The following is a 13,260-nucleotide window of genomic DNA, read 5'->3' as shown; positions in this document are numbered from 1 at the left end:
CTCTCCCTCACCCTCTGTCAGTTGTTTATTGGTTTAACTTAAGAAGGGGAATAAAACATTCTTCCCTAGGCCCCTGCCTAGGCTGACAGATTCTCTTGGGTGGAATGGGACACCTTTCTGCTCTATGCATCTCTTGCTCTTGGTAGTGGGACTTCTTCTTGGCCTTACCACGTGCCAGACTGCCAGAATAAAGCATCACCACAATACTTTTAGACAGCTGTTTATGTTTGAAACAGCAGCAGCTGCCTGTTTTCTTCACATTTGAGTCTCTGCAGCTTCCTGGTGCTGAAGCTCAGCTTCCCGGTGCTGAAGCTCAGCTCCCCCCCCCCTTACTAACAGAAAGTAGTGAGTATGGCTTTCAGGCAAAACAGGCCCATATGACCTCCAAACTCTAACATTAAAATTAAACATACTGCTAAACAGATTTAAAATGGTTAATCACCTTGCTTTTACTTCTGAAGAAAATGAGGGTTTGCTATTCTTTTGTTCTTATTACAGTATCACACTATTGAAAGTGTTAGAAATAGACTTAACACCTTTAACTTACATCACATGCTTTCACTTTTTGCAACATTTATTCCCATCTACCACCATAGGATCAACTGTTTCAACAGAATCATAGGTCTGGAGGAGATGTTGAGAGGTCATCTAGGCCAGTCCCCAGCATTCACAGCTGGCGTAAATATTATCTAGACCATACCTGACAGGTGTTTGTCTAACCTGCTCTTAAAAAAAATCTCCAATGATAGACTCCAGAACCTCCCTAAACAATTTATTCCAGTGCTTAAGCACCCCAGTGTGGGAGTAGGATTTTATATTTGTATTAGAGGTTATAATGATTGACGGTTATAATAATGTAGTATGTATTAAATGTATTAATGTATGATTTGATCATCCTGCCAGCCACCTTTTTTGAATAGCAGAAAGGAATGACCCCCTGGGACATTGGTAGAAACGCATCTGACAGACTCCCAGTGTCTGTAATACGGATGTTAAGGTACAAATAGACCAGAATAGTCCTTATGGCTGATTATGGTCACCTTTTGTTTCAGGATAAGACTTCATTACAGTATTAGCTATAAGATCTTGCTTCTTGGATGCATTGCAAACTAAATTATGTAAGGTTCTTTTGTAATCCCTTTAGTAACCATATAATCCTTTCCAAAATGTTATCTTGTCTGAAAGTCTCTGTAAAATTGCTTGGTGCGAGTAAAGGATGTGTGCATGGTTAAGGATGAGTGCGAAAGCCATCACAAATGTCCAGATGGTCAAGAAAAAGTGAGAGACTTGGAAACACCAGGAAACAATCAGAAAGCATCCATTGTATCCAACGCTAAACATGTTAGCAGCATTGACGACCTCAGAGGTGAGGCAGGCACCTCCAAAAGCGAGACAACAAATAGGAGATAACGATGGGAAGCCTGACAATAACCAAAGAATGATAACAGTGGAAAACCCTAAGATTAACACCACTTAAGGACTAATGATTACAGAATAACACTGCAAAATCCATATACTAAAGTGGAAATTTACAGCTGGGGTGTTTTGCCATAGAACTGTGGGTTCAGTCCTGCAAAGCCTCAGATCACGACCGACAGAGCCCAGCTCCTCACTTGTGCTCAATCTAACTGGCCGTTAGATTGACTCGAGCTACGACAGACTGGTAACTATAAAGAACATCTGCAGGGTGTGTGGGTGTGAGTGTGGGTGTGAGACTGCACATCCTGTTGTATTTTCACATGCTGCCTTCTCCCCTATAACAGATCTTGTGTGCTTTGTATGGGCATTACAGTTAGAAAGTTTTCCCTAATGTCCAATTTAAGCTTATTGCTTCTTGTCCTATCCTCAGAGCTTAAGGAGAAACATTTTTCTCCCTCCTCCTTGTAACAACCTTTTATGTACTTGAAAACTTATGTCCCCCCCTCAATCGTCTCTTCTCCAGACTAAGCAAACCCAATTTTTTCAATCTTTCCTCATAGGTCATCTTTAATCATTTTTGTTGCTCTCCTCTGGACTTGCTCCAATTTGTGCACATCTTTCCTGAAATGTGGCACCCACTGACTTAGAAAACCAGAAGAAAATAAGCAATGTCATATTCAGTAGCTTCCCAAGAGAACCCACCCTCACCCCACAGGTTTTTCCCCACCACCACATTGGTCTGTTCTACACTATTGAACAGTTGTGTTTAACCATCATGCTTTTGCACAGTTTAAACACAAATGTAGCTGAAGTAGCTTAGGTCCTATCTACACAATGAAAAAAGTTGCTTTTTAAAAAACGGTTAGCTTAACATGATCAGGATTCCCCTCCCCAAACACCTATGTACCTTCAGTTTATCATCTTTACCATCAGTTAAAAGAATTGTAAAATGGGAAATCCCCATTAACATCCAAGTAGAAAATCATGTTAGCTAACAACTTTAAAAAACTACTTTTTTTTTTTAGTATGTAGACATCATCTTAGTGCCAAGGGAGCTAAACATTATTATAACAATATTTAAAAACGTGCTATAGCCTTCGAGAGAGCAAGCATAGTCAAGGCCTAAGATACACTTTTACATGAAGAACAATGTGCTTATGAGTGGGAGACGCTTATTTTAGAGTTATAGCTTTCTAGAGCACAGCTTATGAAGAATAAAGAAAATTTTATTCAGAATTATGGCTTAAGAAAATAAATTGAAATACCTTACTGTCAAGTTTTAGCATGACCCTTCCAAGTCCTCTGATTGGCCGTGGAGCAAGAGCCTCCTGCCGCTCCTTCACGAAGTCTTCCAGAACATGCCACCAATTACTACAACGTTTCGCCATGAAGTTTACAACTCCAAAGTGGACCACAAGTTTTTTAAGAACCCAAACTGTAATAAAAAAAGAGGGAGAAAGGATTAGGGATTTAAGAAGTGCACCATGTCAGGGTTTTTCACTCCATTGTGAGAGCGAGTTAGAAAAATCAAAATTGTTTTAATAAAAACTCATCACCAGAAACAGTACTAAATGTCAACTTCTTAAAAACTGGTGGTCATTTACTTGCAGAAAAACATGTTCAGCTATCTGAAGTTTTAAGTCCAGACCGATAGCACCATTATGGAGGTTACAGTTCATATCAAGGTCTGATGTAAATAGGTGCAATTCCACAGATTGTAAACATGGCACTAAATTGTGTAGCTACACATAATATAACTGACAAATATAATAAAATCTTTGACAAAAGGCAAACTTTTCTCCCTCAGAATTCCTAAAACTTTAGGCCTTCTATAATGTTAAATCTCTCTTTCCTCTTAGGCAAAATAATAGTGTACATCTATTTATAGAAATAATGTTCACAACAGGAACAGTTATATGTAAGCTTGCAACCAAACTTTCATTATAACGATCCGGATTTAATTTGCTCTTAAGTCTCTAAAAAAAGTTCTCCTTTGGAACTGAAATTGCATCTCAACTCAAAAATGATTACGGCAACTTTCAGTAAAATCCATACACAGCCTGAATTAGGCAAATACAAGGAATACTTGTCCTTTATGGAAAAAAACTAAATCAGTAAGCATATATTGTGCACACAGCAAATATGTCTCTAGGCTGCTAGGTAAATTAGAAAAAAAATGTAAAATTACAGTTCAGCGAAAAAATGATCACTTCAGTTAACGTGCAATAAAAAATTCTGCTTATGATTTTACTTAATTATGGCTTGTACTACAGAGTTCTGTAACTCCATAGTGCGAGTGCCATGTTTTTCTTTTACAAAATAAATTTTAAAACTAGTAGTGTGGCAGGGGAAAAACCACAGACATACATTCTACAACTCCAAAACGAGTTCATAGCTCTTCAAAATCTTCAATATTCCTCTTACTCAGTTACATCAAATATCAGCTGCAACACCCCATGTTTCTCTTATAAAACAAGAGGATTAGGGGAAAAAAAAGAGGTTACTCATCTTTTGCAGTAACTGACATTTTTCAAGATGTGTCCCCTTATGGGTGCTCCACTGTAGGTGCAGCAGCATCCCCTGCACCTCAGATCAGAAACCTTCACCAGCAGTGCCTGTCGAACCACACATGCATACCTCCCGCATCTCATGCCATGAGCAGGATATGTATAGCACTGTGCGTCCGACCACCTGCCTAGTTCCTTCTCTGCTGCAGAGCTTGTTTCAGCTCCAAAGCAGAGGGGAGGAGAGAAGGTAGTGGAGCACACATATTTTGAAGAACCTCAGTTACTGCACAGGGTGAGTAACCTTCCTCTTCTTCAAGTGATGTCCCTAAGGGGGCTCCATTTAGGTGATTAGAAAGCAGGGCCCCTAATTGGAAGGCTGGAGCTTCGGACTGACATTTACTGCAGATGATAGGACAGCGTGTCCGAGCAGAGCATCTGCTGCAACGTCCTGAGTAACGGCATTGTGATAGCTAAAAGCGTCCACTGATGCCCATGTGGCCACTTTCAAATGTCAGTTGAGACACTATTGAGAAAGGCAATCAAGGTGAAGAACTAGTGGATGGAATATGCTCTAGTTCTAGGAGGAGATTGTCAATTGTGTAGTTTGTAGGACAGATGCATATACTGCAAGATCAACTTGGAAAGGCGTTGCTTAGAGATGGCCACACCTTTATCTTTCGGCTGTTAAGAATAAGCATGGTGATTTATGGAAAGATTTTGTTCTGTCCATGTAGAAAGCTAATGCTCATCTGACATTCAGGGTGTGCAATGTTGCCTCTTCAGGGACCGCCACCTTGTTGTGGTGAAGGAGCTTGAGTGTTCCAATGATCCTCAGAGCTATGTTGTCGGGGGCTTCATTTTCCTGGTAGGGTCTCCAAAGGTGAGCAGGTCTGAGGAGAGGTCCCAGACAAAGCACAGTCCAATCCACCAAGTCCTCAACAATAGATCAGGTGGAAGAGGGTCTTCGGATCTCAATGGTTGTGAAAGCAGATGAAGGCTGAAGTTGGAGCGCTCTAGTCAACTTGGACTTTCCCTGCCACTAGGCCCCAGACCTCCACCTTGTCATGATCGTACATTTGCTGTAGGCATACCAGCTTCCCCACATTAAAAGAAATCACATGCAAGCTTCTACCACAGGAAATAACATCTTTCCAACCTTCCAAGCCCTGCGGTGACAGGTGATGGGGACAGGATTAGTGAATTGGGCAGTCCCTCACCATGAATCTATAGGTAGGTGGTGGTAGCTGGATGGTCGTCTGGCACCTGGACTGAGACGTGTGTAATTTGGCAGCAGTTATCGCAACTGAGCAGTCCTCTTTAGGATCCCCTCTGATCAACACACATGGGGAGAAGACTAGAAAAGATGCCCTAAACCTAGGCTGTCTCACCCACTCCTGGCTGGATTACCGCATCCAGTGGGATCACTCTGCCTGCAGTTGGAACTATAAAAAGACAGTGAATTTTGCTACATGTAATGTTCGCATGCTGACAGATAAAAATAATGTATGACCAGAAAGAACTGCTATTGTCGCCAGAGAACGTGTGAGATATAAACACTGACGTCACCGCCCGGAGTGAGACAAGGTGCCTGGATGAAGGTCAACTGACAGGAGGTGGTGAAGGCTACACCTTTTTCTGGAAAGAAAAATCTGCAGAGGACAGGGGCACTCATGGTGTCGGTTCTGCAATTAAGAATAAGTGTCAGTCAGCTTACAGAACTTCCTGAAGGAATCAACAAACATCTTATGACTCTTCATCTTAAGCTCAGCAACAACCAGCCTGCTGCTGTCATCAGTGCATGGGCTCCAACTACTCTATGTTGACAAGTATATCAAGGAATAATTCTATATAGATCTTGACCAATATTCCCAAGGAGAACAAGATCATTCTCCTCAAAGATTTTAATGCTAGAATCAGGTATGAATTAGACCTCTGGAATGGCACTATCAGAAAAGGAGGAGTAGGAAAGGCCAATTCCAACAGCATCCTCCTCCTGAGAAAATGCATAGAACATTGCCTGGTCATCACAAACACCATCTTTAGACAAAGTGAGAAGTATAAGACCACCTGGAGACGCTCTCTGTCCAAGCACTGGCACCTTCTCGACCATGTTATTGTCAGAGCTCAAGATCGGAAGGGTGTCTGCATCACAAGGGTCATGCATGAAACCAATGACTGTTGGACAGACCATGGCTTTGTTAAATCTATCATGAATTTCCAGATCGCTTCAAGGCATCGTAAACAGGCAAAATCAGTAAGAAAGAAATTCAGCATCAAGTCCCTTCAACACATAGTGAGTCAGGACAAACTTCAGCAGGGTCTCCACTATACCTACAGCTGACGACGATAATGAAAATTTCTGGAAGAGATTAAAGGCTGCCATTCTTTCGGCACGTGCTGAGACCATCAGCTATGTCACCCATGATCACCAAGATTGGTTTGATGAGAATGATGCTGAGATTCAGGGCCTGCTTGACAGGAAAAAAAAGCTCATCGCATATGGCAAAAAGACATTACACCAGCAGAAGGAAGAGTCATACAAGCAACCAAGTCCGAAGCCCAAAGGAAAACCCACAAAATCAAAAACAAGTGGTGGTAAAAAAAGACCATGGAGATTGAACTTTATGCTGATAAAGCATGACAGGAGGATCTTTTTTCAGGCAATCTTTAAGAAAGATGATAAATCGGAATGTGGAAATTACTGATGCACCGCCTTGCTATCTACAGCAGTGAAAATTCTCGCCCGTATCCTCTTAAACCGATGACTTTGCTTTGCTGAGGAAATATTGCCAGAATCTCTACAGTTTTAGACCATCCTGCGGGACAACTGACATGATCTTCATTTCCCACCAAATCCAGGAAAAAGTCTCAGGAGCAAAATCAGGACCCATACACGGCCTTCATCGATTTGACAAAGGCCTTCGACTCAGTCAATTTCGAAGCCTTGTGGAAGGTGCTGGCCAGTTTTGGCTGACCTCCAAAATTTATTAAGGTCCTAAGGATTTTTGGTGATCAGATGACTACAGAGAACGGTGGTAATGGCTTGGAGATAGACCCTTTCGTCATCAAAACTGGGATTAAGCAAGGATGCGTTATTGCCCAACCCTGTTCTCCATCAATTCAGCAGTCATTTTGGTCCTTGTTAAAAACCTCCTCCCCAATGGAATCGACATTAAATACAGAATGGATGGGCGGGTTTTTAATCTTTGACTTCTCCGCTTGAAGTCCTCAGGGCATCCATTACTGACCTTCAGTATGCTGATGACTGTGCCACCTTCACATACACTGAGAATGACCTTCAGTCCACACGTGATATTTTTGCACAAGCTTACTGAAGAGTAGGAAGACTCAATATTGAGAAGACTAAAGTTTTCCATCAGCCTGCTTCAGGCCTTGCACATGACCCACCACGAATCACTACGACTTTGGAAACAATAGAATACTACTTCTACTACCTCGATAGCCAAACTTTCTCAACATGCAAAAATCAACAGTGAGCTCCAGCACAGGATCCAGTGTGCAAGTGCTTCCTTTGAGAAATTGCTCCATGTTTTCACGAACCGTGACCTACAGCAGGACACCAAGATCCGGGTCTATAAGGCAACTGTTATTCCTACACTCCTTTATGGATGCTAAATCTGGGAGACTTAACAGCACCTCAAGAGTCTGGAGAGGTACCACCAACGATGCCTCCTTAGCATCAAGTGGTAAGATCGCTGCACTAACACCAGCATCGTCACCGAAGCCAATGTCACCAGCATTGAAGCAATGATCCTCATACACCAACTCCGCTGGTCTGGACATTGGGCAGGGATGCCAGACTCTCGCCTCCCAAAACAAGTGCTCTACTCTCAGCTCGCCCATGGTCAGAGATCCTGTGATGGTCAGAGGAAACACTACAGAGACACAAAGTGTATCTCAAGAAAACTGATGTGCAGATCACAAGCTAGGAGGAGCAAACCACTAACCAACCTCAATAGCACCACATCCTCCATCAGGCCGTGGTCCGCTTCGGGGAGAAGCGCCTTGCCCTCAAAGCTGAAGAGAGAGATTGAGAGAAGGAAGGAAGGGGCCGGGGGGGACCGGAGGGGGACAAAAAAAACAAAAATGTCTGTACCTACTGCAGGCGGACCTGTGGTTCCAGGACCAGACTCGAGTCATCTCAGGACCCATACGCAAATTTGTTGTAGAGATTATCCTCAAAATCGAGAGATCGATGATGATGCAATGTTGCCTCCGCTTGATTGCTGTGCGGTTTTGGAAAGAAGCAGGGAAAGCAATTTAGATGGAAAGAGAATGGTACCTTGAGTAAAAATTTGGGATGAAGATGTCATGTAACCATGTCTTTATGAAAAACTGTGTACAGGAGGTATACCATAAAAGAGCTCTAATTTTGCCAACCGGTCGAGCAGAGGTGATAGCAACAAGAAATGCTGTTTACATAGATAAATGAACATAGGACCATGTTGCCATTGGTTAAAATGGAGGTCTAGTAGAGTGTAGGACGAGGCTGGTGTCCCAAGCTGGGATTGGATCCTATACGTGAGGATAAAGATTTTGTAAGTCCTTCAGGAAATGTTTCCTGAGCAGGTGGGTGAAGACAGTGTCTGTCTGTCTGGTAGTGAAAGGTCATGATGGCTGACAAATAGACACAAATGGAGCTCGTGAATAACCCCAATCATTTTAAGAATGGGCTCATGAGAAGGATCACTGAAGAGGGATGGAACATCCTTCCTTGATCTCTCGAATCCACTTGTCCAAGGCAATTAGCCCTCACGATGGAAAGAAAGGGGCTAAGTGGTTGCCAAACTGGTAGGATGCTGGAGATGGTTGATGTGACTGGTACAGGGGGAGGCTTCTCAGGGTCACAAGCTCACCTTCAAAATTTTTGTTTGGTTGAAGGTGTGTGAGAGGTAGCCCCTTGAGGAGTCTTATGTCTGTACTTGGTAGGGGACTTCTGCTGACAGCACCGAGTATCATAGTGCCAAATCGGGAGCGTACTGTAAGCAACTCATTGCTCCCTCGGCATTTACGCTCTACTGTCGAAGAGATGCCCAAGGAAATATCAACTTCCCCTGCAATCCCACCCACCGTGAGTCCTGAAGGGAATGTACGCTCCACAAATAATTTGGGGCCCTCAGGCTAGGTCTTAGACAGTGGTTTGTACCTCCTTAGGAAGGCCAGAGATGTGCAGCCATGATGCCAATCTCAGTCACAATGGAACAGGCAGCAGTATCTGTGGAATCCAAAGAGGCTTGTAAAGCTCTATGGGCCAAGAGGCGTCCTTCGGATACGAGCACCTGGAGTTGTTCTTTTTTTTGTTATCAGGAAGATCTTGGCAGAGTTCCTGTAATTTAGAGTAGCTGAGGTACAGTCTTAGCCATGAGAGCCTCGTAATTGGATATTCAGAATTGGAGGCCACACAGATCCAGTCGCTTCCAGTCTGTCATGACAGGTGGGTCGAGGAATTGGCATCCTTTTTCTTGACGACTAAGGAATTTGGGGTGAGTTGAGAAAAAAAATTCCAAGTCTTTTGTGGGAACATATCTTTTGTCCACCCATTGCAGGTTGCTGGGATGGACGCTGGAGTCTGCCAGAGCACTTTGGCAGGATAGAGAAGGTCCTCATAGTTATTTTGGAGGAGGAAAATGTGTGCAGGATGCCAAGCAGCTTATGTTGTTGATCTTTCACCTCCTCCAAAGGAATCCTGAAAAACAACTCCTGGAAATGTTTACAGTCAGCAGCAGGAGGTGGAGGCATGATAGCCTCATCGGGGAAAGAAGTGGAGTGGTGGTAGAATTTCCTCCTCCTGTACTTCCTCCTTAGCTGCTACAGGGAGAGGTTCAGCCTCTTGTGGTCCAGAGACCAACAGAGAAGGCAAAAATGTAGGTCTCCAGCTTTGCTTCACCAGAGGTTTCCCAAACGGTGCTCTGTACATGGTCCAAGGATCCCAGTAAGGCCAATGTTGAGGGTGCAGCACATGGGGTTGCATCCATGACGGTCGATATCAGGGCCCTGGTCTGCTTGTGGAGAGTGAGGATGCACAGAGGAAGTCTTTTGTGGCTATCTCAAGTATGAGGGTGGGATAGAGTACTCCTCACCCTCCTCTGTCGCTGGGAAAACGGGGTGCCGTCCTCGGAGGAGAAAGGGAAGAACAGTGAGAGTCCAGAAAGAGAGAGACTGAAGCGGAGGGAGGTCATGCCTGAGCAGTGGTGACTCTGGCACACCAGAGATAGGTAGTCCTTGGCATATCGGAACTCTTGGGGAGAAGGAAGGAGCATTGTCAGTACTGACATGTAATCAGTGCTGAGGGAGAGATGCATTCTCCTGAGCAGCCAGTAGATGGTGTGGAAGGCTTGCCTGGTGAATAGGACTTGCTCAGTGAATAGGACTTGCTCGGTGCTGAAATGGACACTGGCAGCACAATACCCACAGCTGGTTTGGTCACGACTGTTGGCACTGTTCTTGAAGGTCTTGAGTCTCTGTCCCCAGCACTAATACATGGTGCAGAGGGCTGCAGGTCTGCCCAGATAGGGTCTTTAGACCTTTCCTTAGCTCCAGTACCTGAGGTACTCGGACAGGCCCTGGAGCAGTCCCCTCTCCAAGGATGTCAGGCAATCGACCTTGCAGGAAATGATGTTCTGGCAGGCAGTGTCTCAGAGGGTGATGAGGGAACTCATTTCTTTATTTTTAGTGCAGAAAAGAAAATATTTTCTTTCAGAAGGGCATGGCGAAGGAGGATCGGTGAACAATCTAGTGGAGTGAGAGAGCCGTGCAGGGAAAGCATCCAGGCCAGCGTCAGATGCAGGACGCAGAGATTTCTCCATGAGAAGTTGCAACTGAATGTCCCAGCCTTTTCTGACCCTGGTAGTGAGGTTGTGGCAGTGAGTACGCTTTTGCAGGACATGTCCCTCTCTCAGGCACAAATCCCCTGTGGATGACCATCTATTACCGGGAAGACAAGCCAGCAGGAAACGCACCTCTTAAACACGGGAGATAAAGGCATACAGGTGAGGGAAAAAAAACTTCCTGGTCAGGAAGCAGGAAACAAAAAAAGCTAGGAAGGCATAAAAGCGATTTTTAAAAAAAAAAATAGGGAGAGGATGAAAAGGGAGGAAATAACTACTAAACTACACTAAAAAGTAACAGGCAAGGCACTACCTAACTGAGCAAAAGGAGAAGCGAGCTCTGTTGTGGATTCTGTCCCAGACCAAAGGCAGTAGAGAAGGAACTGGGGACCACAGGGCTATATTTTTTATACTTTATCTATCTACATGCACACGTAGATACTTTATCTATCTACGAGCTCCTGGCGCAAGATGGGGGAGGAGCACACGTGCGGTCCGACAGGCACCGATAATCTCCAATCCTAGGCTGCACCTACAGTGGAGCACACATAGGGACATCACTCGAAGAAGAATCAAAAATTCATGCAAGTAAAATTTTAATTTGGCAATTTAAAATAATGCAAATCAAATAGTGCAAAAATTTATGTTCCCACAGAATGTTAATTCACATTGTAGATAAAGTGATTCGTACTTAGTCTCTGCTTATATTAAGTACTTTTAAAAATTATACCATGTGAGTTAATATTGATATATGAATCTTAAAACTTCTGCATTTCCTGATTAATTCACTTTGTAGCCTCAACACTGCATTAAACAGTTTTTTGCATTTAACACACCCCATTTAAAAACCCAACCCATTGCTGTGACTGACATTCAGGAACCATTAATTTACAAAAATTGAAGTACAATTTTTTTTAAAAAATCAAGTCGTGAACAGAACCATCATCTGTGGACTATTTCTTATTGTAGATTAGTTTTGCCACAAGGCAGCAATGCTGAATGTCATAAAATGGATCACTTAAAAGTGAACGCTAAGATTTGTTCAAATTTGTTCACTTAACGCACCAAACCAAAATCCTGAGGTAAACAATGGTTGTGTTGAAATCAGTATCCTAAAAGGAAATAGGTAGCAACACAGCCCCCTATGCAACAACATTAAAAACCTTATTCACTGGAACAGTATTGAAATTTAATAGTCTAACAAATCATGTTAATATTTAATAAAACTCTTATAATGTTCATTCAAAAACTCCTCCAAATTAGATGCCGTATCTATTGACAAACACTACAAAAAATAAACCCTCAACATTCACAACATGCCTTCTTTTGGAAATATCTAGATACACAAAATGTCATTGCCCTAAAGGTCAAATTTTAATGTCTACAGGGAGTTTATCAAAGTTCAACAAAAGACTTATCTGTAAACCATTTCTGTAAGCTTATGCTCTTGCTCACAAATAGAGTAATGTATTTTACAACTTTTCCAAGCTTTGCTTTTACTTACTATTGGCTCCACCATGTGGCAAATTTGTGTACTGCATTAACAATTAAGTCTCTTGCAAGACTGAAGTACCAATAAAGGTCCAAAAATAAAAAAATATATTCCACACATTCCAAAACGCTAAATTTTACAAAACAAAAACAACAAAAAAAAACCCAAACATTAGTTCCTAAAACAACTGACAAAAGCATATCAGAAAGCTCCAAGCATATTTGTGATATAGCAGTCATACCTTGTTAATACAGAAAAGAATTAAATCTAGTGAAAGCAGAAGAATCCAAATTAGGGAAAGAGGAAAAATAGCTATCCACAAGGCATAGCAAGAAAGTTAAAATCGTATAAAGGAAGTGAATATGAGCTGCAACAGGGGTAGAATAAAAAGGGAAAAAAACAGAAGAACAAGGGAACAAATTAATAGAAGAGACAGCTTATTTTCACACATATGCTGCACTTAAGTTTCAGATGTTTCACGACTGGTCTTCTGTTTAACTTTTAAACTAAAATTCTTCTTTCCCTTCTATGTTTTTATTAAAAAAATTCCCACCACCAGGAACAAAGTAATTCTAAGATAACATCATTCTTCTGAAGTTTAAGTGAACCGAATGGGAAGTGTTAACAGTACCAAGACATTTCTGAAACATGGAGTAGCATTTAGTCACAGCCTTCTCTACTCTGGGAAAATCAAGCCCTTTCTATAGGAATATCTTTTCCTATAATGCAAGAACATTTTTTCCTTTCACAATGGTCCCTTCTGCCTTATCTATTAGTTTTATTAAGTCATAAAGGGGGCAGCGCAATTATAAACTGAGCCAAATCTAGAACAGTGAATCATTATGTTTTATAGGGGTAAACTAGAACCACCGGGCTGTCAAAGGAAGGGTTTTTTAAAAATAAACAGAATAACTTTATACTGATTGGAAATACGAATGTTATAAAACAAAACTGAAACTCTGGATCAGTGACTTGTCGGCTTCATGACTTATCA

The 13,260-nt window shown here is 42.3% G+C and overlaps 1 protein-coding gene across 2 annotated transcripts in view; it reads right to left on the bottom strand.

Moving 5' to 3' along the window:
- TMEM245 (transmembrane protein 245) overlaps positions 1-13,260 on the bottom strand; it is a 127,249-nt gene that overhangs the window by 94,190 nt on the left and 19,799 nt on the right. For both annotated transcript variants that reach the window (XM_048839317.2, XM_048839318.2), the window contains exon 6: positions 2,685-2,854. In XM_048839317.2, the coding sequence (XP_048695274.1) occupies positions 2,685-2,854 (170 nt within the window). The remainder of the gene's footprint in view (positions 1-2,684; positions 2,855-13,260) is intronic.

Source organism: Caretta caretta, chromosome 2 (assembly GCF_965140235.1).
Source record: "Caretta caretta isolate rCarCar2 chromosome 2, rCarCar1.hap1, whole genome shotgun sequence".
Taxonomy (NCBI): Eukaryota; Metazoa; Chordata; order Testudines; family Cheloniidae; genus Caretta; species Caretta caretta.
This window is presented reverse-complemented; position numbering and strand designations above follow the sequence as displayed.